At 42.7% G+C, this 26,349-nt stretch overlaps 1 protein-coding gene and 1 non-coding gene across 4 annotated transcripts in view; both read right to left on the bottom strand.

Annotated features, from left to right (window-relative positions):
- Positions 1 to 26,349, bottom strand: part of LOC126481650 (peripheral plasma membrane protein CASK) — a 650,466-nt gene that overhangs the window by 516,762 nt on the left and 107,355 nt on the right. Inside the window, exon 1 of one of the 3 annotated variants that reach the window (XM_050105588.1) lies at positions 865 to 1,915. The exons of the other annotated variants lie outside the window; for them this stretch is intronic. Coding sequence (XP_049961545.1) covers positions 865 to 876 — 12 coding nt within the window. The 5' untranslated portion in view covers positions 877 to 1,915. Of the gene's footprint in view, positions 1 to 864; positions 1,916 to 26,349 lie in introns of those variants that run through there. 3 annotated transcript variants of the gene reach the window in all.
- On the bottom strand, positions 13,253 to 13,336 carry Trnas-gga (transfer RNA serine (anticodon GGA)). The gene is given in 2 exon segments: positions 13,253 to 13,287; positions 13,297 to 13,336. It is a non-coding gene; the product is annotated as a tRNA-Ser (tRNA).

Here is a 26,349-nt window from a genome sequence, read left to right as displayed (position 1 = left end):
TATCTCAATGAGGTATTTCCTGATAAGTGGTTCGGTCCATTTGCTTGCGCCTTTGGAGTGGTGACCCTGAAGTCCTTATCTGTCATCTTGCGACAATGTATTATGGCGGTTCATTAAATGAAAGGTTACTGCCGTATGTTACGAAGCAGTTAACCGACATAAAGATGGTGTTCGATGAGCATTTACTGCCATCACGCCGGGGATGTCAGGAGAATTCCACATCGTACATGGAGAATCATACTCTGAGCAAACGATGGTACACACACACACACACACACACACACACACACACACACACACACACACACACACATTTGAATAAGTAATAAAGGATGGTCACACTACCTCAAAACTGCCCTCTGCCTTCCCACATTTACTCAATGTGACCGTCTATGAATACGCAATAGGGCTAATGGAACTTTGTGATCGCTCTACGATTCCCGACATGTTATCACAACAAATTATACTAAAAATGACGTGTTTTGAAGGTATCTTTACTGTGGTGTGTCAAATTGTACACTGTTCGGCAACTATGGCTACGAAAAGAAGCGAATAGCGGACTTCAGATGCTCTTCAAAACGTAGCATCTTTAATAACTAGTATTGTGCCAAAGCCTCGGTTAAACAAGCAGCTTCGTAATCTTGCAGTTATTTTATAGAAGTATCTAAGTTGTTCGCAACATCAGTTTTGATCATTGCACATATGGGTTAAAGACAAGAATTCACATTCCTATACGCTAACAATGCTAATCATGTAATATGAGTTGAAAGAAATCTCAACGACGGTTCGTATAACCTTCGTGGCAAATAGAGTCTGTACGCTGTACTCATGTCACAAAGGGAATAAGTGTATCACAGGACTTACGTAGCAGAGCATGTCGGGCGGTATCCCAGTCACCTGACAAACCGGAGCGGTGGATCCGCTGCACAATTTCTGCAGGACGTTTCACAGACACGTGCGTGCATCTTCCCTGTATGAACTAAGCGACACTAGCTAAGACACTGCACTGATTCACAATCCACAAACGATTTTCCAGTAATCCGAACGGGTGGCGATGAACTTTGTGTAATAATGCAGCGGACGTGAAATTTGTATCGATTGTTGTATACGTCTACCAGTATACCACTCGCGCACTTTTAACTCTCAGACACTCTCCATTTGTAAATTTCAAGCCTCGATAGATTATAAAGCTTGGTTTATCACCGTTAGATACCTCAGATTGGAAGTTACAATCTGAATAACGGATCTGGATGTACGATAGAAATTTAGCACACGTGAGATAGAAATAATCATAAAATTCCTTTCGCGAAACTCCGGAATGCGGACGGAGAGCTACATCCGCATTTATTTCAATCGATATCAGTTCTAACCGTTCTACTTATGTCTTACATCGGAAATCTTTCACGTCGGCAGCACTTCAGATAAGTTTTCCATTGGAGTACAAACAAACGCACTTGTTATCCAAGGACGTAACTGAAAGGAAGTGTGGACGTCGTAGGCCCACTGATTCTGTAAGAAACGTCTCAGGCAACAAAGCAAAAGGTCGCTGTCTTGACCGCTTAACGGGCTGTGAATGCCGAGTCCCAGCTTACTTCACTTTGTTTAATTACGAAATCCTTTCCTGCTCCACTTTACTGTTTGTGTCAATACAGTCCTTAAGCAATGACTGAGCGTTTGTACATCTGCAGTATAGTTTCTTGTTTCTTCTGAAAATGATTAACGTTCATCTCGTTGTGAGGGCGAGTCTCTTGTCTATTATCTGTTCGCACAGCTGGAGCGTCCGTACGGCTCACGGTGTAGAGAAAATCACGCGCAGACCGAGTCGCGAGACTGCCCTGCTACCGGAAGCGCGGGCTCCTGCGGGCGAATAGCGAGGCAGTGAGCCAGCGCAGCAGAACCGCGTACCGCCCCGCGCGCGGACCAGACGCCGACTGACGCCGCGCGCCGGTCGCCACTGGCAACACACACATACCACCACCACCTCACTGAGCGCGGGCCGCCGCGCTGCTGCCAGCCTCCTGCTGCGCAACGCACCGCACACAGGGGCGGGCCGTGTGCACGCGCCCTGTATGCACTGCAACGTCTACACACGTAAAAATGCGATTCTTTAGAACAAGAAGCACGTGCCTCACTGCAACATCAGGAGGCTTGACTTGTTGCCAATAGCTAAGCCTTCTTTCTGTTGGCACATTTTATCATTTAAAGAGAAGTAGTTTTGGGATAGTACTAGTTTAAGCAGACCGATCGACTTTGAAATCTCTGGTATGGTTACTGTTTGTGTTTAATATGGTTCTCTCTGATACTTTTAACTGTCTCTTTGACAGATACATTTATGCGTTGAAAGAAAAATACAAAATCACGATTGTGATTGAAGACGATTGTTCTTTACTTCACGAAAGTAACACAGTTATGGGAGAAACACTGAGAGAAATGGATAAAATTAAGTATTAACAGTACTGTTTGCAATGACTTTCAAGGATTTTTACCTTATCTTCAGCCCCTTGTTTTCAGTGTCGATTGGTGTGATGACTGCCTCAAGGATGTTAGTGGGGTATTTCGAAAACAAGAACTAAAATTACGAAGCGTATGTGTACATCTTATCATCTCAGAGGAAATTTAACTTGAAAATCTGTTTCCCCGTTTAGCCAAGAACTGATACACAATAACAACATTGCAAACTCTGTCAGAAGTCAACTGTATAAAGTGAACGTTCATTAAGAAGTGTTGTGGTTTTCTTTACGATTTCATTGTGGATGTGTCCCCTTGTAACAATCAAAAACAGCTATTCATACTGTATTTCCACTGAAACGCTAATACGTGCAAAGTAAACAATCTACAAACGTTAGCTGCGCATTTTAAGTGCTTCCTGAAAACACATCTGAATAACAGCTGTCAAAAAACATCCACCCAATCAAAAGACACGGACCTGAAGAAGAGGTACTGAACACTGGAAAACAGTGAACAAAATTGTGGTTCAAATACCTGTCCAGTCGGTAATTTTGATTTCAGTGAAGTCCTCTTCCATTTTCTCTTGTTCAACTGAGATAGTGCTCCACTTCGAATGATCTAGATGTTATGTAGGAACTCCTTTGTACGCCGATTTGTTTAATGTGCCTGAGAATAGAAGTCGGTTCTAGCTAACCCTAACGTGAACATCCGACACAGAGCGGCAACGTCATGTCAGACGCCGTTGGGCGCACATTAGCATATAAAGTCGAACCACGCAACGTATCAAGCGTCTGCGTTTGTCAACGTTACGTTATTTGCTGTGTCCACGTTGTGCAAATGTGGAGATTTGATTTTAGCATCTAGGAATTGGTGTTGCTGGTAACTTCATTCATTAATACAATATAAAGGGTGACCACGCGATACACTTCGAAGCTCCGAAGAGAGGGAAATTTATACGGAGAAAAAGCGTCCATAAATAATATATAACAAATCAGATCATCAAATTTCTATTTGATGCAATACATTTCGACAAATTATGGGTTAGTGTAACTACTGATGGCCGTTTATTTTACTATAAGGGAGTCACTTATGGAAAAAAAATTAAACTATTTGCTAATCATAATGGAATATTTGTTGTGGAAACAAAATTTTCGCATCTGCAGCTCACTTATATTTTAATTATTTATCTTTCGTTCTTTGTAACTAGTTTCTGAGTCGCAGCCTCACCCAAGCCGCCAGCGAGCGGTGTAGCCGCATTCCAGCCTCACTGCTTCACTGATGGTAGAAAGGAAAACTAGAGAAAAATGGCTCTGAGTACTATGGGACTTAACTTCTGAGGTCATCAGTCCCCTAGAACTTAGAGCTACTTAAACCCAACTAACCTAAGGACACCACACAGATCCATGCCCGAGGCAGGATTCGAACCTGCGACCGTAATGTTCGTGCGGTTCCAGACTGTAGCGCCTAGAACCGCTCGGCCACCCTGGCCGGCGAAAACTAGAGAATGAGGCTGCCACCCATAAACTAGTTGAAAAGTACGAAAGATGAGTAATTAAAATATGAACAACTGTAGCTATAGGACGTCTGTCTCCAAAACAAATGCTCTATCAGCTTCGGATCCGCTAGTAAAATTCTCTTTCGTAAATAATGGAGTAGATCACGAAATTGGAGTACCTTAATGTATTAAGCTGGACGCCAGACGCAAGTGTGTTGATGAATAAAGTTGTGCGATAACAACCACTAACAAACAATAACCACACATCTGAAAGTTGTTACAATTTTTTTTATTAATCTACTCAATCTGAATTGGATCTTGCACGGGACTATTGCTAGGATGGTACATTAATTTAAGTTACATTGGGGAACTAACACTGTCTGGCACACTTTATTGCGTTATTGTCGCATCTATTAAAATGTACATTTAAAATGTCCTTTAACCCGCCAGGATAGCCGCACGCTTTGGCACGGTGCTTCCGGGATTGGGGGAGGCGCGCTGTCCCGGATCGAACCCACTCGGCGGATTAGCAAGGAGGAGGCCCGGTGTGCCGCCCAGAGCATGGATGTGGTTTTCAGGCGCTTTCCCACATCCGATTAGGTAAATACCGGGCTGATATAATAGAGAGCAAAAAAGGCCAGGAAAAAGAAGAAAGATTTAAATTGTCTTTCAAATGCCATGTATTTCGTCACGTCTAAAATATATTACGTAGGCAATCCGACTGAATTGTTAGGCAGCCTCAGACGTGTCTGTGCAGATATTCAGGTACGATATTCCGTAACACTTTATTCCTCGTCTACGGGATATGCTTCGAAGGGCACCAGCCAGCGTGGGCAATCGTATTACGTGCTTAACTTAAACAACACTGTGACTCGCCAAACTAGTTCTCTTTCGATACACAGATTTTGCTCAAAAATAGCTCCCATCAGTGTTAAAAAATGCCGAGGGTATCCGCAGCTTTGTCGGAAATTGACACAACGCAATTACATGTCAATTCTGTCCAAATCTTTGTCAATATAAATTACCAAGATAAAATCTGTTTACGGTATGAAAATTTTCCGATGTACTGGTGGTGGGTCGTATTGGTCAATGAAAAATTCTAAATTTCGTCTCTGGTCATAGTTAATGTGACATTTGCCGCTGATAAATGTTTTATTAGCGTGGGTTACGCCTAAAAAGTAATCGGCCGCGGCTATCAGTATTTACTCTCATTAATTATACAACCGGCTGCTCTGGAAGCCTTGTCTTATTTGCAATGGTGATCCCGTTGCGCCAGATACCATTTCAGGGGCTTGTATGCGTTGTAACAGCCGTGCAAATGAGGATCTCTGCTAATTGCGGAGGCACTAGCGCGTGATGACAAAAAGAGATTGAACATTATTTAAAATATTTTTTAATGAACGATGTTCGATATTTTCTAAAGCTGGATTAATAATTTTAAAGTTTACGCCTACGAAAAATCTGGATGGCCAATGAACATGTATTAAATGCCTTTTTTGTCGCTGAAATGGTTAAGATATTAAATAGGTCCAGAAATTCGAGCTACTATCCGCATTGGTCTGAAACACTTGCGTAGCTCTTAATGTGATTTGTTAATGGAACGACAAATCATATCGTAGTGTAATTTCATTGTCATAATTCGCTGGATGTCCCGATTGTAGTTAAAATTGTAGCAGCGTCATATTTGTTCTAATACAACCACTTCTAGTAAGGTTCTGTAATTCTACTTAAACCTTCTCGTTAATTACTAACTTAAGCCGACAGGATATACAGCGTTTATCAAGTATCCAAACAAGTTAATAAAATATTAACGAATAGTTAGTTCAGGCTTTCGTAGTAGAGATAGGCATTTCAACACCCACTGAATTTGGAATGCGCTTCTATGCGCTAAAATTATATTTGAATGTGATGTCGCTTTCCGCAGTTGTTTCTACAATAATTGCTCTACTTCATTAGTATGACACTATGTATCAGACAACAGTGGAAGTGAAGCACTGACTACTTGTGCGAAGGAAAACGAGATGTTTGTACAGCAGGCTGTTGCGGTTTTACTTCTCAGTAAAGGTTCTCGTGCATGATTTTGCTTTGCGAGGTAATAAAACGAAAAATAATACGAGAAACGCCCAGAAAGTAGTGCACCGCATTTTTTCTTCAACAATTCTTTATCAAACATAATGAGAATTACACACACGAAAGAATGGCGTTTTATCTACAGACCCTATTTTTCCACGTAAAGCCCATTCCATTCTGTGGCCTTCCTCTAGCGTGAAACAAGGGCGTGTAGGTACCAACCCTTGTCCTGGTCACTGTGTGAATCACCTCCTCATCGTCTTCAAAATATTTTCCACGAGTGGCATCTTTTAATGGCCCAAACAAGTGGAAGTCCGAAGGTCTTGGCCAGAGCTGTCAGGTGTGACAGCCGTAGATGGTCTCCCCGACCTCAGCAAATCGTGGACCTCCGCCGAACCGCCCTCTGATGACGTCAGCCTCCGTGCCCAGCGACTAACTGTATTTCTGTCGACAGCAGATGCTTCATAGACTTTGCACAAGCGCTCGTGGATGTTCCGCATAGTTAGTTCAATAACGGCACGTTGCTTGTAACCTATAACACCTACAGACGCTATTTTGAAACGTTCCTGCAACTACAGCTACGCTATCTGTCGGAAGTGACGGAAACTCGGCGCTCTCACTCAGGAGACTTCAAATAATACATACGTAACGTTTCGCGGTCGTAGTATTGTTTTCGGCTGACGAAAAAAATGCGGTGGATTACTTCCCGGGCAACCCTCATACATTTGACAACCCAAAAATTGCAAACACAGGAAGAATCAATGAAAAGCGTTGTGTGGCCTCTCCCAACTGTGTGACCTTATTGTAAACACTATTTCAAGTCGTACTTTCTCAGACCCCCATAAGCGTTAAATTTAAATCCGTCTATACCATCTAACACCATACTGGGCTACTTTAGATAAAAGGTTTCTGTACTGGAGCATAGGAGATCCTAATCCTGGTTTTCTCCAAAATGATTCAGGCGACAGGCAAGTTTTTTCACAGTTGATGCAAAGAGGGACTCAGTCCGGAACCGCGCGACTGCTACGGTCGCAGGTTCGAATCCTGCCTCGGGCATGGGTGTGTGTGATGTCTGTAGGTTAGTTAGGTTTAAGTAGTTCTAAGTTCTAGGGGACTGATGACCACAGATGTTAAGTCCCATAGTGCTCAGAGCCATTTGAACCATTTTGCAAAGAGGGAGCCATTCTTCAGTTCTTGTCCACTTGACATAGACCAGTACGCACCTATGAAGATCAGTGTGATGGCTTCCTAAAATAAATAGAAAAAAATAGAGAAAGAAATTTTATGAAGCATTGATCGTCTCTTCCCTGTATTTAAACCAGGAACTCCAGTTTGTTCTCTCTCCTGCAGTGGGCTACTAGAAACTGGCTTCGGCGTCCTCCACGTGAAGACGCTTCCGACCATGAGATACTAATGCTAGGGCTCTTGCTTTTGCGTATATACGTATTTGTCGTTTAGCATTTATTTTATTGATGACGCACAACACATACTGCATTACCAAGTCAACACCGAAAGATTCAGCGTCCACACAAATTATTCGTGATTGTCAGAACAAGCAGAATGACGCTATTGACTGGCGAAAAATGGTTCAAATGGCTCTGAGCACTACGGGACTCAACTGCCGAGGTCATTAGTCCCCTAGAACTTAGAACTACTTAAACCTAACTAACCTAAGGACATCACACACACCCATGCCCGAGGCAGGATTCGAACCTGCGACCGTAGCAGTGCCGCGGTTCCGGACTGCAGCGCCAGAACCGCTAGACCACCGCGGCCGGCTGAGAAATAATACCCTGGACCAAATTAAGGCTTTTGTGGGGAGTGACTGAAACAGGAATATCATCCAGCTTGACACAGGCGAGTAACACCCGGGACTGGGTTGGGGGTGCCATCTGAATCAAAATCGTCCAATTACGCATTTTGGACAGCGCTGTCACTTCCCCAAACTTATCCTCTAGGTGCTCAACAAAAGATAGATGCTTCGTTTCCAGACAGGAGTACCCATCAGTTCCGCTGCAAACTAAGTAACGTGGCGAATAGGGATCCTGTCGCTCTGAAGCCCTACGTTCCTCCCAAGGTGTTGTTAGGGAGGGGAACGACTTAGGGTCATACCTGTCAGCGTCGTGATAAACATTTCCTTTCTTAGAGACTGCTGGGGCCACTCGATCCCTAGCAAAAGATGACTTAGTCCGCTTCATTGCGGGTCATCCGCCCTGATGCCACCCCTTCTTATTAGGGGCGCTCTCACCACAGGCGCCACCCAGCCATAGCAAAGGCCACCTGGCATGGTGGCTGTTGCTGGGAGTCCAGATGCCTCATGAAGATGGGCAATCTACTCCTTGGCTTACATGGGGAGTTTTCAGTTCAGGCATCAGCAGTGCGATCCCTTTGTTGTCAGGGGGCTACCGCCTAACGGGTACATGATGGCCCCACCACAACGGGCTGGCTACTGTGCTGGATATTGGGCGCCGAGGAATCCAATATTGTCATGGGGTGAAAGACGACAAGAGACAACGGAAAAAGATGACATATCCGGAAAGTGTCCTAGCCGAAATAGTTGAATTGCAGGTGGAGATGCAAAGCCATGACAGGAGGTTCAGAAGATACAATTTAAGGGCACTATGGATAACTCACGCACCACGTAAGGCGTCCTTCCCCATATGGCCCGTACTTCTGTAGAATTTGGAAAGTGGTAGGACAAACCAGAAAATGGGACCCGAACTTATAGGGCTGAAAAGTGTGAGACACCTTTTAGTCGCCTCTTACGACAGGCAGGAATAACTCGGGCCCATTCTAAACCTACAGAAGAATGCTGAAGATTAGATGGGTAGATCACATAACTAATGAGGAGGTATTGAATAGATCTGGGGAGAAGAGCAGCTTGTGGCACAACTTGACTAGAAGAAGGGATCGGTTGGTAGGACATGTTCTGAGACATCGAGAGATCACCAATTTAGTAATGGAGGGCAGCGTGGAGGGTAAAAATCGTAGAGGGAGACAAAGAGATGAATACACTAAGCAGATTCAGAAGGATGTAGGCTGCAGTAGGTACTGGGAGATGAAGAAGCTTGCACAGGATAGAGTAGCATGGATAGCTGCATCAGACCAATCTCAGGACTGAAGACCACAACAACAACATTCTAAACCTCGGACCTGCAGGGTGCGACGAGGTTTGAAAAACGCTTATAACCTGCTTTCTCCCGTCGATATTCGATGTTGCGGTTTGGGTTGGTTCTCGACCTATATAGCTTTGAAACCTTTACCACGAATGGATTTTTCGATATTTCAGTGGAAACTGAAAGTAACTGGTTGGAGAAAGTTTACGAACTGTGCGGTGTACGAAATCTTTCTGAACGCAGTTGTGTTGCTGCAGGGCATTTAATATTGATGTTCGAGTAGAGACTAGTTTAACCTCGCCTCGTGCGGCAAAGCGAGGCTGGTGACTTTTATTGGGACTCTTTTATAAATGTAAAAATGCCGATAATACATATGGGTCTGCCGCTAAATGCTTCCTAACTGAACAGTGGTGCTGTACGTAGAGTAATTTGTCTGGCGCGCCGACGACCGCTACAGATGCGTGGATTCTGTTCGTGGACACACGTGAGACTTCACACGACCGACGACATCTGCGAGGGATTTGTCTTTTTGTAATAGCATTTCCCCCGCAGAACACAAGTTCACAGACAGAATAAAGAGCGTAAGTCAAAGTAAAGTAGTAATTTCACCGAAGTAATACAGATTTCTTATTCCGAAGCATTCGGCAAAGTATCTTGTTTCTCTTCTTTTACTGCAGGCTGTTTCCTGGAAGACTGGTCGCACGGTATCTGTGCTTCGCGGGTTAATGTGGAGGACAGACTGCACTTGACGAAAATATTCGGCTTCGATCAACAATGTATGACTGAACAATCTGAAAGGTCTCTTGGTGCCACACAACCCTATCGAAACAAAAATCGGTTCTACTCTCGGCACCTTTCGAGGTTTTGAGGAATTTTCGCTACTTATTGTTTGTATTTCTCCGTACTGGAATGTCTCAATGCTGTAGCATGCGATTTGCATATCGATGTGCTTGAATGATAATGGATGAGCATTAACAACGAAGTCGGGGCATTTGGGATCGAGCATTGCACCGATTTAGCTGGCCCTACCACCCACGGGACCCAGGCTTTGCCCAATGCGCGCCATGTATCTAATCTTGTCGAGCTTGATGTTCATTTGCTTAGTTTTCAAAAATCTATCGAAGGTAAAGTTATAAATTCAAATTACAAAAAAGTACTGATGCCATATTTGGTGATATAAAGTACATAACGCTTTACATGTTCTGACACACCAGAAGTTGCGAGTCCTGCGTAACTCGATGAATGACACTTATCTGAAAGCTGGTCATGTGCGGATATGCGTGAATTACAGAACAGTTGGTACGACTTGAAGTTATGAAATTTTCGTCACGAGTTGAGACGGTAACTGCCTGTCGCCTTGAATGAGTAACTTCCCTGATTATGGAATTTTCCTCGTTACAAGTCCTCAAGTTTGAATTTACGATCGCTGATGTATAGCAACGAGGTCGGCGAAACTTTCTTAGAGTACGCTCTACTTACAAAACAGCACTGACGGCAGGACATTGTGGAAGTGAGACTAATTTTCAGTGTTCGTGTCTGCGAGAAGACGAAGTTACCACTCTAAAAAAGGACTAATACTAACTAACGTTATAAGTGTCTGCCTTAATTCGCAGTAAACCGAGTCATGAGCATTAGGCTGTAGTTATTTCTTAAGTTGTTGTAAAAGTTAGTTTTCTGTCAGTAACATAAAATGGTTCTATGGCGAAGCGTGCTTTTGAAACGATTCGAGGAAAAAAAAAAGGGAAAGAATTGGCCTATTTTACCCCAGGTTCTTCCCTATTTATTTTCTCTGTATATATTTATAAGTGTGTGTGTATAAAAAAACGTTGCGTTACAGGAGCACTATGTTATACGACATTTAAGACAAAGATCGTGGCTGTACGACTATATTAATCCAAAACAACAACCTACAGTGGAATACAGATAGCGCCTACAAACCAAATGCGACTTCTTGAGTATGTCAACGGAAGAGGATGATTACAAATTATTGAGCTATATATTGCAATTGTACTTATGGAGTGAGCATTCGGATGCCAGAACGAGAATTCTGCCGCAACCTTTCCTGCAGCTCAAGTCACATGATTTTGGAACGGCGCATTTTAGCCCTACAGAGCTTAACGTATGTTATTGAGTATTATTACCTCGCAGCTACACACAAATGTCCTTCAGAAGCACCGTGAAATTCTGTATATGCATTTTACAGACATCTTAACAGTTTGATACTAGGAGCTGCAGTTGGCTTAAAGATATGAGGAACAACGATATTGTGTTTTTCCGTCACAGTATCATAGCTCAAATTCCACTTTATTTGCGTTTTTTCGGGAACGGGATAAGACGTGACTGCCAGCAATATTTTTCTATGTTTTCTATTGCACTTATTCGTATTGTCGAATCTCAATTTAATTAATTACGTTACAGAGACACTGTGTGTAGATGGCGCCGAAGCGTCACGAAAAAACGAAATTTGGAATACGATAAGCGATGTGCACCACCTGCTTGTCCATTTTTTCATTACGATTCTACTTTTTATAGACACGTAAAATATATGACATTTTTTCGCCATCTCATCAGCAAAGGAAAACCATACACAACGCACAAAAAATAAATAAATAAATAAATAAAAAATAAAATAAAATTGCAAGATCAATGCTCGAACTTTAGAGTAATAAAAGAAGTGACAGCGTCGAATCTGTTGTAATTAATTGCGTTACATTGACACTGTGTAGGAAGCTCTTATGCAGAAATACTTAGCTATTTACAAGGGTATGAGAACCTGCATAAAATGCAGGAAATTTATCAGATTTAAGTAGAAATTTTATCTGCATACACTGACTTGCAGATTACTCAAACACACTCGAAACCTTATATAGCACTTGTCTCGTGAACACTTGGCCATAAATGAGCAGAAATTATCCCTACACTATTTTATAATACCTTGTCATGATATTTTTCAACGTATAGAGTGCTTCATATTGATACACCATTTACAATTAAACGTCTCTTGTACATACGTATTAAAAGTAACTGGTCCTCCTTTCACGTACCGGTACTTGTCTTTACATCCGTACCAACGACAGTACTGCACCATAAATGTTACAACAGGTCAAAAATGCAGAAACGTACATAAAACAAAGCGAATACGTGTAACATTAAAGTTTCGCTGTCGGCACAAATTGTAGACAAGCAGCATGGTCCCAAAATCTCGTGAGTAGCCCGGTTTGATGTCGAGAACATGCGCAGTAGACTATGTTCTCTCCATAGATGTACGTTCCACACACCTAGCCGGCGATCAGAAACAACTGAGCCGCGCCGGCCGTCCAACTCTCGCTACTGCCTGCACCATGCCATCGACCTATCCTGGAGAACGTTGTTATCTCAGAGTTCCCTTACACCTCGTCTTTCTATAGACTGGAATTTGTACGCTCATATAACGTGTGTTGACCACACAAAATGACCTGGGAAAATCTTGCTCTTTGGGCAGCCGGAAGGGGCGCTTTGGCCGAGCGGTTCTAGGCACTTCAGTCCGGAACCGCGCTGTTGCTACGGTCGCAGGTTCGAATCCTGCCTCGGGCATGGATGTGTATGATGTCCAAGGGGTTAGTTAGGTTTAAGTACATCTAAGTCTAGGGGACTGATGACCTCAGGTGTTAAGTCCCATAGTGCTTACAACCATTTGAGCAGCTGGTAAATATTACTCATTCAAAGCCAGTCATTCGTCTGTAAAGCTATTCAGATTGTCTGTGCTTATTTGCAATAGTTTAGTATATATACTCACCACCGTTAATGTTTCACTCCCTGATACCCAATGTTTCCCTATCACATTCCTAACATCTTCTCTTTCAAAAATGTCTGCACACTGTAGTATGTTTTAGTTCGCTTTTTGCAATCAGTCTGGCGCGAAACCAATTAATTAACTGTACAATTTAGCCTGAACTAATCTCATACTTAAGTGCGTACGTTTTCGCGTATGGGTGTGCGATTGCGTCATATATAATAAAACAACCATAGTTCAAAATGATTCAAATGGCTCTGAGCACTATGGGACTTAACTCCTGAGGTCATAAGTCCTCTAGAACTTAAAACTACTTAAACCTAACTAACCTAAGGACATCACACACATCCATGCCCGAGGCAGGATTCGAACCTGCGACCTTAGCGGTCGCTCGGTTCCAGACTGTAGCGCCTAGAACCGCTCGGCCACCCGGGCCAGCACAACCATAGTTTTGACTGCTATTGTACGCAGCCTGCCAGAGAAGAATACTGAAGATTAGATGGGTAGGTCGAGTAACTAATGAAGAGGTACGGAACCGACTTGGTGGAAAAAAAATTATTCCACAACTTGACTAAAAGAAGGGATCAGTTGATAGGGCATATTCTGAGTCATCAAAGAATGATCAGTTAGGTAACCGGCGGGAGTGTGGAGGGGTAAAAATTGTAGCGAGAAAGTAAGGCTCGGATGCAGTACGCAGGTTCTACATCTACATCGACATTTACCTCTACAAAAACACTCCACAGGCCACCGTACGGTGCGTGCTAGAGCGTACGTGGTACCACTAGTAGTCATTTTCATTCCTGTTCCACTATCGCATAGCACGAGGGAAAAACGACCATCGCTATGCCTCCCTAGGGGCCCTAATTTCTTGTACCTTATGTTCGTGATCCTTACGCGAAATGTACGTTGGTGGCAGTAGGTCCACTCTGCAGTCAGCTTGAAATGCTGGTTCTCTAATTTTCCTGAGTAGCCTTCCCTCCAGAGATTCCCATTAGAGTTCCAGAAGCAGCTCTATAATACGGAACTTGCCTGTCGATCGAACCTACCGGTAACAAATCTAGCAGCAAACCTCTGAATTGCTTCAACTGGATGTAGGTTGCAGTAGTTATGCAGACATGAAGAAACTTGCACAGGATATACCAGCGTAGGTAAGTCCAGCAAATCAGTCTTTGGCCTGAAGATCTCAATAGTAAAAACGACGACGACGACGACAACAACAACAACAACAACTGCAACTGTAAGTTCAGGTCTACTAGAACTCCATCAACAGGTGCACAGAAAAATTTTCAGTATGCTAATTTACTCAAGATTTCAAGGGCAATCTTTGGGGTTATATTTTAGTGGATCCGGGGTACACAGTTTCTGCAGTATCCGTTCTTGTAAAGTGGAGCTCGTACTCTGACACTATATTAGCCAATGAAAGATAGTGTGTGTGTGTGTGTGTGTGTGTGTGTGTGTGTGTGTGTGTGTGTGAAATCTTATGCGACTTAACTGTTAAGGTCATCAGTCCCTAAGCTTACACACTACTTAACCTAAATAATCCTGGGGACAAACACACACCCCCATGCCCGAGGGAGAACTCGAACCTCCGCTGAGATCAGCCTCACAGTCCATGACTGCAGCGCCTTTTAGACCGCTCGGCTAATCCCGCGCGGCGAAAGATAGTGCCTTAGCATGTCTACAAAATCGTACACATGAGCAACATATATTAAAACGGTTTATTTATTTTATTGGATTATTGTGGTTTAATAATGCGAAAAGCACCGGGAAACGGAAAATAAATGTGACTTGATGAGGGTACCTTTTGCACTCCAGGCGAGAACCATTTTCGCTACTGAGCAAGAACACATCCGATTTGTGACAAAGCAGGACACAGCTAGTAAAAAGAACACACGCACGAATTGAGTCGATGCGAGATTTTGGTTAAATTTGAGATTACTGTGCGCTCTGATTCAAACGAAAAAAAAAAACAACAGGCAAAAACGAACGCGCACTTTGCGTTGTCAGCCAAAAAAAAAAACTCACGACTAGAGCCGCGAATCTGTAACGGGATGGCCAGCGTAACTCCTGACCGAATCCGCCGATTTTTCTGAAAACCCTGGCTGTATTATAGATATCGCATCTTACACTTCGATCGTTTAATCGCCTTAAATTTGGCTGCGAACGCATTATCCAAGATTCAATTGAATATCGGCACTAATGGAATCTATTCTTCGCGCAAAAAACAATCCTCTTACCCACTCGGTCTGCAGCCGGCGGGAAATTGTTGAAACCCAGCGCAATTAAGCTCCAGCAGGCGTAACATGAGGAGAAAATTTAAGCCTAATTTCGGGCAGCACGAGAGCGTATTTCACACGGTACCGTTTCCAGCTGAGGTAAAAGGTTGAAATTAAAGCAGGCTAAGCGAATAAAAAGTAATTAATTGAGGCACCGTGCATTTACAGTCACTCCCTCTGCGTCCAGTCCTTTGATTGTTTTTAAAACAGATTTACTATTAAACGAGTTTTTCCAGTTAGCGAAAATGTAGAAGAGTGACGAGTTAGGTTCGCACGCGCAAGAAGACGTGTCTGCTCGGAAATAAGTGTTCGTTGCTAAATACCTACCACACATCTGGTTTCATTTTGCTGTATTTGGTAATAGTTACCGTATATAGAACGGTATAAGACCCGTGGGGTATTAGGACAAATACAAAAATATCCTTTGGTTCACCGACATTTATTTTCAGCCTATTGCCTATGTTACAGAAAAGAACGACTATTGTGGAACCTGTTAGAGATGTAACGAAAACTATAAACGTTGTATTTATAGTGAAGTGTAAACATTGTGAACATGAAGAATATAAAGAGAGTGAAGTTTCGAATCTTGGTTGCGAGTCAGTTTATTTCAATATCCGCCAATGACTTCAGCGTAGTGTAAATTTCATTGACTTAACATCTACCAAAGCAATTAAATCTGCAATATCAGTTTTTAAAATGACCTCATGTTTGCTAACGAATATCAACAGTTTCTCAATAGTTTTACAATGAATATCTGAAAAATTGTAAGTTTTACTTACTTCACAACAACAACTCCTGTTCAGCCGCTAACAATTACTTAAATTAGTAAAGCGTCTTTCGTCAGAAAGCTGTTCTGCATTATTCTTGCCTTGCATTAATTCTTAACGATTACCAGCCTCGCATGCATTATTAGGACGAAACACAAGCTCGGGTTGGGGAAGAAAGTCAGCCGTGTCTTTTTCAGAGCAAGCAGCCCAGATTTCACCTAAAACGGTTTCGGGAAACTGCAGAAACAGAAATATAGACGGCCGGAAGGAGATCTGAACCAGCGCTCTCCAAGGTATGAGTCGAATGTCTTATTTACTGCGCTACATCCCTTGTTTCAGTTTGCATAGGCTGTGCAAGTCTGGTAGTTAAAATCTCCAGGCGACTTATAAAACACCGTATCATGCTCTATCCCCCACTACTTGTAAATACATGCGGGCATTTAGCGTATTTGATACTTAACATTTGCGAAGCACGAGTGCTCTTATCCCGACTCGAATACACAAATCTCTGAGACAAGACGACGTCATTTGAATGTGTGAACAGAGTGCAACGATATTGACAGTAGATCTTATAATCAAATTTTCCCCGAGTCCCGGTCGTGATACAAATTTTGGCTCATTTCTTCTGCTTTAATCATTGTCGTAGATATTGACATGTTTGCCAAAGCTATACACAGAGTCGCCACATTACAGGAACTGTGCAAGTATAAATTTACAGTGCCGGTATACTTTTTTTTTATTTGGACATTTTCGTTGTTGAAAGACGCCTCAAATGGAACACTGATTTTGTAAAAAAGCATAATGCTGATTAAACTATATAATAATGTTGGAAACCGAAAACTGTCTTTAATTTTTTGTAATTTTTCGGAAATCAGACTTCAAAGAAACCTATAGTTTCGACATGAAGGAACTTAAGCAATTTAATTGAGCACAGCACACCCAGCGGCAAAAGCTTGAAATGAAACACACATACAAACAGAAATAAGAAAGCTATTACCATAAGCGGGAATCTAACAAGAAAAACAAAACGTGAGACAGGGCTTACTAAAACTTCCTTCGCTCCAACGCGCGTCATATCGCTTAAAGCGTACTATTTTAAGTTTTAGTAGTGCTCTTCGCTTTTCTATCCATAGTGACTGACCTCAGTCCGTTGTAAACCATTTGACGCAGCTTGTCACCCTACAGTATGTTATAGTTCCATAATGCCGCGACATTGTGCGTTCAAATGGTGTAATTAAAACCGTTAAGCTTTTCCTGTACGATGTCTCTTGTTAACATGAGACATTGCATTAAAAAAAATTAGCAGATGAAACCATGTAGTGTGGAAATCGCAGAGTGGGAAAGGAAGCTCACAAATCAGATACCTAACATACGGGCCGGCCGAGGTGGCCGAGCGGTTCTAGGCGCTACAGTCTGGAACCGCGCGACCGCTACGGTCGCAGGTTCGAATCCTGCCTCGGGCATGGGTGTGTGTGATGTCCTTAGGTTAGTTAGGTTTAAGTAGTTCTAAGTTCTATGGGACTGACGACCTAAGAAGTTAAGTCCCATAGTGCTCAGAGCCATTTGAACCTAACATACGGGATAGACGATGTGAAACGTGTGTAGAAAGCGAAGCCTATAGAGTCCTCTAGACTTTCAGGTTTGTCTTACCAAAGAATGTTTGCAACTATCGTCTACACACCCGGTCCGCGGTATTCAATTCGTATTTACACCTGCCAGCCACAAAACAGCTCTCTCACAATTCTCAATCACTAGCTAGAGTGTGCAGAGTATTTTACGGCCATGGCAAAATTAAGTAAATTTGCTTCCAAGATATTTATTCTGTCTAGTACTATTACATCGGAAGCTACAAAAAAGATCGGTGCAGATAAGGTGGACAAAAGAGTGGCTTCTAAAACGTTCGCATTTTAATCGTTTAAAGCAGGTAAAAATTAAAAAAGAAGACTGGTTTAATAAGAGGCATTCTTTGTGTTATTGTAGTGTGCTACACGGCGCCCAGGTGTCCCAGGAGGAATGCTGAATATTCAGGAATGTGACAGAAATGATTATTCGAAGCAAAAAAGTCTAGTGCATCTAAAACTTGCAAAGCAAATATTGCGGAAATGAAAAGTGCTACTGATGCGCGGTTTTCTTAGAATGAGTTGGTGGTCGGGGGCTCCTATTGTTAGCCAATAAACACTTAGAAAGTGTATTTTTTGTGTAAACATGCTCTTTTTAAATGGAACAATGTCCACTGACAGTAACGAACTAAAAGTAGGCTAAATTAGAATGTCAGGGGTGTCTGTTGCAGGGCTCTATCGTGAGTCGTATACGGGATATCGTATTTTGTAAAGTTCCCACACTGACAATGTTTATGCCATCCACCCCGCGTAGTTCAAAAATGGTTCAAATGGCTCTGAGCACTATGGGACTCAACTGCTGAGGTCATTAGTCCCCTAGAACTTAGAACTAGTTAAACCTAACTAACCTAAGGACATCACAAACATCCATGCCCGAGGCAGGATTCGAACCTGCGACCGTAGCGGTCTTGTGGTTCGAGATTGCAGCGCCTTTAACCGCACGGCCCCCGCGTAGTTGCTAAGTACTTTGCTGTTATGTCTGCTTACAGTGTGTGTGTGTGTGTGTGTTCCTTGAGTGCACCGCGATTTGCTAGTTAATTAATGTGTGACAGTCCAAGCTGTCGGCCGTGAGTGGAAGATGGGACCAAAGTAGAAAAAGCTGACATGCTCATGGTGTATGGTGAGTGTAGGAAGAATACAGTTCGTTCTTCTACGGTTTAGACGGCAACCTCTTCAACCAGTTAAGTGAAAGTGGCAGTGTAACACCTTTTGGACTTGGCCATTAAGACAGGGTACTCCAGATGTATCATGTATCTTATTTAGTAATGAAGCCACATTTACCAATCATGGCCAGGTAAACGGCCGAAACACGCTCTATTGGTCTGTTGACAATCCCCGTTGGCTTCATCTGGTGGGACGTCAGCGTCCATGGAGTGTGGAATGGTGAGCCATAAGCTCATGGACCTGTTTGTCATAGATGGAACACTGAACGCGCACAAGTATCGCAGCCTCCCAACAGACTATCCTCCACATATGCTAGAAGACGTTCCACTGCATACTAGGAGGAAGATGTGGTACCAACACGATGGCTGTCCAGTCCATAGTGAAAGAAGTACTACAATATGTCTTCACCAATTGTTTCCAAATCTTTGGATTGGACGCAGAGGAACCATAACTTGGTCAGCCCATTCCCCGGATTTGACACCTGTAGGCGGAAACTTGATACACGCTGTCTACGCCGGCCGGAGTGGCCGTGCGGTTCTAGGCGCTACAGTCTGGAACCGAGCGACCGCTACGGTCGCAGGTTCGAATCCTGCCTCGGGCATGGATGTGTGTGATGTCCTTAGGTCAGTTAGGTTTAATTAGTTCTAAGTTCTAGGCGACTTATGACCTCAGAAGTTAAGTCGCATAGTGCTCAGAGCCATTTGAACCATTTTTGAACCACGCTGTCTACAAGGGCATACGAACTACGTTCGATGATATACAACAACGTATTACGACAGCTTGCTCGGAAATTTCCGCTGAAATGCAAGCACATGTGCAGCAGACTTTCCATACCAGACAGGAAGCGTATACTGCTGCCGGTGGTCATGTTGAATACAGCCTGTGACGATCAATCGTCTCGTTACTGGTTAGAATCGACATAACTAGTGTATGCATATATGTTGTACTTTGGTGTGTGCAAGTGTCGTTTTAGGAACTTTTCATAACACGATACCTCGTAAAAAAACTCGCACTAGAATATTGCAACAAGCACCACTGACATTATAATATACGCTACTTTTAGTTTGTTAATGTCAATAGGGATTGTTCCATTAAAAAGAGTGTACGTTTGGACAAAAATACACTTTCTGGGTATTAGTAGAATCTGTTGATTGGCTAACAATAAGAGCCCATTCTATGAAAACCGCACATGAATAGCACTTTCAATTTCCGCAATATTTACGGTCCAAGTTTTAAGTGATTCACCCTGTAAATGAGCTCTAAAGTGCATACGTTAAGAGCTGTAAGCAGATGTGTCCCACAGTTGCGAAGATGAACAAGTGCTCACAGCTATTAAGGTATGCATTTAAGAGGCCGTGATCACTGGAAATTTTTGCTTCTAATGATCATTCTTGTCTTATCCTTAAACACTGCCCATTCCTCCTGGAGCATTCTGTATAAGGAGAAATGACACTGTAATGAAAAAGTCAGTGAGTGCTTATCAAGACTTATAGTAACACTGAGGTACTTGGTAACTGGCGGAAGTTATGCTTGTCTGAAAGTATTTGCTGTGATATCACCTTCATTGCTGAGCCAAGCCATTCTAAAGACTTATCGTCCATGCGTGAAGTACTAAATAACTACATCTGGTCAGCACATCTGGTCTGCGTCAGTTCGAGCGCCGCCAGACTTCGCACAGGCAGATCACAGATAGTAACACAGACAAATTTTTCAGTCGACGATTCATACAGACACAACGATTTGTCTGTGCAAATAAATGTCTGAGCGTGTGTTAGGGCCCTTAGTACACGCGATTTAGAGAATATAGAGTACATGGTATTATATAAATATGGATGGGTACTTTAACCATCAGGTGCACTTAGCTGCAGAGATATTCCGACAAACTGGTGGATGCCAAGCAGAACGAGAAGACAGGCGTGACAGTGACACGGCAGAGGCTGCCAGATACATATGGCGGTGCGGTCCCCTCTTGCACTGCGGCGCCCTGCTCTGACGTGAGGGTGTCACGTGGCGAGGACTGGTGTCACATACCTCATTCCACACTGCTATCGCGGACATGTGTCACACTGCAGTGGCGCGCCACAGCAACGAGGGTTGAGCTTCCGAATGCTAACACTGCTCATCGCTGTGACTTCGAAGGAACTAATCACACGTTTCATTAAACTAGTGCGTCCGCAACACTGAACAGTGTGGCCAGGAAGTCCCTCTACACCTGAACTAAACACGTGTAACAATAAGATGATAAGGTATTTAAGATTTGACCCTTCCACACCGATCATTTATGTGGTAATAGTGCTTCTCATGCGAACTGCAGCGTGATAGCCACGTGACTGTCCTGGGAGGAGAACAACAGTCTGTGCGTCGACCAGTTCATTGTACGCCGTTCCGTGTTTGATGAAGAACAATTGCAGGAAGAAAGCTTTTCGTTGAAAAGTGTTTTGGATGAAGAAAGCTCTTCGGTGAAAATTGTTTTGGATGTCCGTCGCTGTCGACGTCCATCAACCCGAATGGGAGCATGTGCTGAAGCTAGTGCATCAGTGGTGCGTTCACATTTCAAGTCGACCAGAATTCGGTACTAAAAAGATCACAATGCAACTGCACTTGAGAATCGATACTTGCAGATGAGGAGGAGGATGTGGAACCGTGCAGATACGAAAGTTTTGCACAAATAACTGTGTTAGTAAACTTACAATGAAATTATTCCCTGTGTTAATGAACTGTTAGCCCTCCTGTACCTACCACTTATTTGCAATATAGTCATCGCAGAGTATTCATTGGAGGAGCAAAGTCTCTCATATAAATGAACAATCCAGAATGGATTTCAATTTGAGAAGCGTTTTGTTATTCCTGTTCGTTTTTACTGATAAGTGTCAATGACCTTACAATTTCTACTGCAGTTCATCATTTCACCGCCGACTTTCACTGGATTCAACATTAGTAATGAAACGAGATGGAACGGATTGTTCGGTCATCACACAACTGCACGCATTTCGCCCGAACTGTGCCGTGATGTATTAAGACGTCCAATGTGAGCCGCTAATGTCAGTTATGCAATTTCTGTAATCAATCTAAGCAAACCACAGTTATATTCCCTCCTGGAAGAACACATTAGTCTAGTCTTTATCGTACAGATTTTAGCGCCAGACTCTTCAACTGGTAGGTCCTCAGCATGTTTTACACTGCGTGCATTTGTGGTTAAGTAGGAAAAATTCAACTTATATTTATCTCGAAACCGAGCTGTCGAACAATGAGTAACGCCAAACAATTTTCATTTGAATTTTATTCTGTTTCTTCGTTTATTTGCGATGTACTGTGAACTATTTCCAGAAAGAACACACTTGTCTTCCGTGAACACTGAAACACTAAATGGAAGGTCCATAATTGCTACATTTGCAAAATAAGCAAACACAACAAATAAAAAGCTGATATTTATGTAATACCTTTCGTACCTCGTTTGCTGGGTGACACTTCCCTCAAAGGAGTATGTCGAAGATGCATTCATTACGTACTAATGTTGAGAACTTGTGCAGTGTAGTGTCGTTTCTGTATTGGCATGCATGTTTAACCATATGCATGGAACTTGAGTGGGTAAAACCTAGTACTAGCTCCACGAAATTTGTCAAGCATAACGTACGCGTATGTCTCATACAGTCAGCCGATTACGTCCTGTGCGCACATTTTCATTTGACTAATGGGTAAGGATAAATCAGAAATATTTAGGTAAAACTCACATTTTTCGGAGTTACAAAAGTATTAGTCACTTGATGATGGTGACAGGGGTCGAAATCAACAAATTTTGATAAGACGTACAAACATGTCTAATCATTATAGCTTTATAAAGAAAAAATGACGCCACTTAATAACCGTAACACATTAAACAGCGTTCGCATCCAACATAATCAGTATAATCAATCGTGGCACATTGCAGTTGCGTCTGAGACTTAACAAAGGGAACTGATATAAAGTCTGATTATAATATACTATGCGCTGCCCCCTTTCCTCCCCCTTTCGGCCAGATATTGCTGACGAAAATTTCTTTCGTTTTGGGGATTCTTTCTGGCTACCTCCAGATCCCAATAGGTCAACGAAAGCAGGTAATTGTGTGGTACTGATGTTTGTAATGAGTGAATGTTAAATTTGATGGTACTTCTGTCAAGCTGTTACGAACGACATGGGAGCAAAAGTATGAATGGGGTTAAAAAGCCAGTGAGGTGAAGTGACGCAGTGGTTAATGTACTAGACACACAGTCGGGAGGACCATAATCCGCATCTCTGTCCAATCATCTAGATCAGGTTTTTTTGTGGTTTTTGTAAATCCTCAAGGAAAATCGGGGGATGGTTCCTGTGAAAATGCCATGGTCGATTTCCTGCCAAATCCTCATCAGTGTGCGATTTGCAGGGGGGGAAGGGGGGGGGATTTCCCCCCCCCCCCTCTGTATCAGACCATCCACTCCTCTGGTTTTAGTTTATGCATCCCAACCTGGGATGTTTATTTCCCACGCACTGGAGTAAAACTTTACATATAATTTAAATTTGTGGAACCGAATACTGAAAGTTTACTATTAATACTGTTAATATGTTTGCTTATTAATTTTGAAAAAAGTGTTATGTAGTAGTTAAGCATTTCAAAACATTTAGAACTAAATGACAAGACAACTCACGCCACATTTCCGTAGCATGCCACCATGTTGCAACACGTCGCCCCAGTGTAAACGAGGCCTTAGAGCCAGGTCTGTATTGTATGGTGGATGTGATGTGTTGCGTACGAAACTAAAACCTGCAATCAGATCCAAACGTCGTGGAAAACTATGAGGAGGTGTCATCCTGCAGCAAGATAACGCTCGCCCACATTCTGCCAAACGGACAGCCGACGCAATAAAGGAGTTGAGATTCCAGGTGCTGGAACATCCATCATACAGTCCAGACCTGGCTCCAAGCGATTTTCACATGTTTGGACCTTTAACGGAAGCACTACAGGGAAGAAGATTTGAAAGTGATGAAGACGTCATTGCTGCGGTGCAAAATTGGTTACAGATGCAACCGATAAACGTATTTTCTGATGAAATAAAAAAACTCGTAAAACGTCGTGAAAACTGCATTGAAGCCCAGGGAGGTTACGCAGAAAAATAACGCATGTTTCAGTTTTCTATCATCAGAATAAGTACAGCTTTTCACAAATGTGCCTTTACTTTTTGAATTCTCCTCGTATACCTGTATGTACATCTACATCTACATGACTACTCTGCAATTCACATTTAAGTGCTTGGCAGAGGGTTCGTCGAACCACAATCATACTATCTCTCTACCATTCCACCCCCGAACAGCGCGCGGGAAAAACGAACACCTAAACCTTTCTGTTCGAGCTCTGATTTCTCTTATTTTATTTTGATGATCATTCCTACCTATGTAGGTTGGGCTCAACAAAATATTTTCGCATTCGGAAGAGAAAGTTGGTAACTGAAATTTCGTAAATAGATCTCGCCGCGACGAAAAACGTCTTTGCTTTAATGACTTCCATCCCAACTCGCGTATCATATCTGCCACACTCTCTCCCCTATTACTTGATAATACAAAACGAGCTGCCCTTTTTTGCACCCTTTCGATGTCCTCCGTCAATCCCACCTGGTAAGGATCCCACACCGCGCAGCAATATTCTAACAGAGAACGAACGAGTGTAGTGTAAGCTGTCTCTTTAGTGGACTTGTTGCATCTTCTAAGTGTCCTGCCAATGAAACGCAACCTTTGGCTCGCCTTCCCTACAATATTATCTATGTGGTCTTTCCAACTGAAGTTGTTCGTAATTTTAACACCCAGGTACTTAGTTGAATTGACAGCCTTGAGAATTGTACTATTTATCGAGTAATCGAATTCCAACGGATTTCTTTTGGAACTCATGTGGATCACCTCACACTTTTCGTTATTTAGCGTCAACTGCCACCTGCCACACCATACAGCAATCCTTTCTAAATCGCTTTGCAACTGATACTGGTCTTCGGATGACCTTACTAGACGGTAAATTACAGCATCATCTGCGAACAACCTAAGAGAACTGCTCAGATTGTCACCCAGGTCATTTATATAGATCAGGAACAGCATAGGTCCCAGGACGCTTCCCTGGGGAACACCTGATATCACTTCAGTTTTACTCGATGATTTGCCGTCTATCACTACGGACTGCGACCTTCCTGACGGGAAATCACGAATCCAGTCGCACAACTGAGACGATACCCCATAGGCCCGCAGCTTGATTAGAAGTCGCTTGTGAGGAACGGTGTCAGAAGCTTTCCGGAAATCTAGAAATACGGAATCAACTTGAGATCCCCTGTCGATAGATGATTTTGTAAATAAGCTTTACCTATAATGTACTTTTAAAGATATAACAAGGGATGGCTTTTCTGATAGTGCATTTCTGTTAGTGCATACGCGTAAATAGTGAGTTTCGGCATTAACATCTATTTATAAATAACTGTTTAACAATGGGTAACGCCACGGTCCAAGCTAGTAACGTATATAATTATACTAACCCCCTAAGACATCCCCCCCCCCCCCCAACTGGTAAAAGCAAAAATCGCACACTGATCCTCATCCATTCTGTCCTTAATCCTTCTCTAATAACCTAGTAGTCGACGAGAAGTTATTCCTTCTCAGTGCAGGCTTACAGCCGGCCGGAGTGGCCGTGCAGTTCTAGGCGCTACTGTCTGGAACCGAGCGACCGCTACGGTCGCAGGTTCGAATCCTGCCGCGGGCATAGATGTGTGTGATGTCCTTAGGTTAGTTAGGTTTAATTAGTTCTAAGTTCTAGGCGACTGATCACAGAAGTTAAGTCGCATAGTGCTCAGAGCCATTTGAGCAGGCTTACAGTTTGCTCCACTTGATAAGCTATACGATGACTACAGCCATTTTCCATGTCCGCATCGGATACAAATTTATCATAACAGTGCCTCTTACTTACAAAGGTAGAACGTCGGAATCCTGCTTTGGAGGCTGGAACAAAATATGGTGATTAAGGAGTTACCACTTATCCTCCTCTCATCGGTCGAATTTCTTAAATATTTTTGTTCCATCAAGGAGCTGGACTCTGCCCACAACGTACTGTTTATGAACTGCAGAATAAAACTGAAGAAATTGCAAAAAGGCAGTAATTTAAGGATACGGGACCTGGATAAACTGAAAGAATAAAGTTTGTAGAGGGTTTCAGAGGGAGCATTAGGGAACGATTGACAAGAACAGGGGAAAGGAATACAGTAGAAGGAGAACAGGTAGCTTTGAGAGATGAAAAATGATCAAGCAGGTAAAAAGTCGAGCGCTCGTAGAAATCTTAGGTTAACAGAAGAGATACTGAACTTAATCGATGAAAGGAGAAAATATAAAAATGTTGTAAAAAAAAGAAGCAGGCGAAAGGGAATGTCTAAAACATGAGATCGACAGGAAGTGCAAAATGACTACGCAGGAATGGCTAGAGGACAAATGTAAGATGTAGAAGCATATATCACTAGGGATAAGATAGATACTGCCTACAGGAAAATTATGAACCCCTTTGGAGAAACTATTACATACCCAGAAATAAATATGTTAATAATAAATACGTAGCATAACCTAATAAAAGTGAGGCACAGTAGAAT

This window comes from Schistocerca serialis, chromosome 1 (genome assembly GCF_023864345.2).
Source record: "Schistocerca serialis cubense isolate TAMUIC-IGC-003099 chromosome 1, iqSchSeri2.2, whole genome shotgun sequence".
NCBI classification, from domain to species: Eukaryota; Metazoa; Arthropoda; class Insecta; order Orthoptera; family Acrididae; genus Schistocerca; species Schistocerca serialis.
This window is presented reverse-complemented; position numbering and strand designations above follow the sequence as displayed.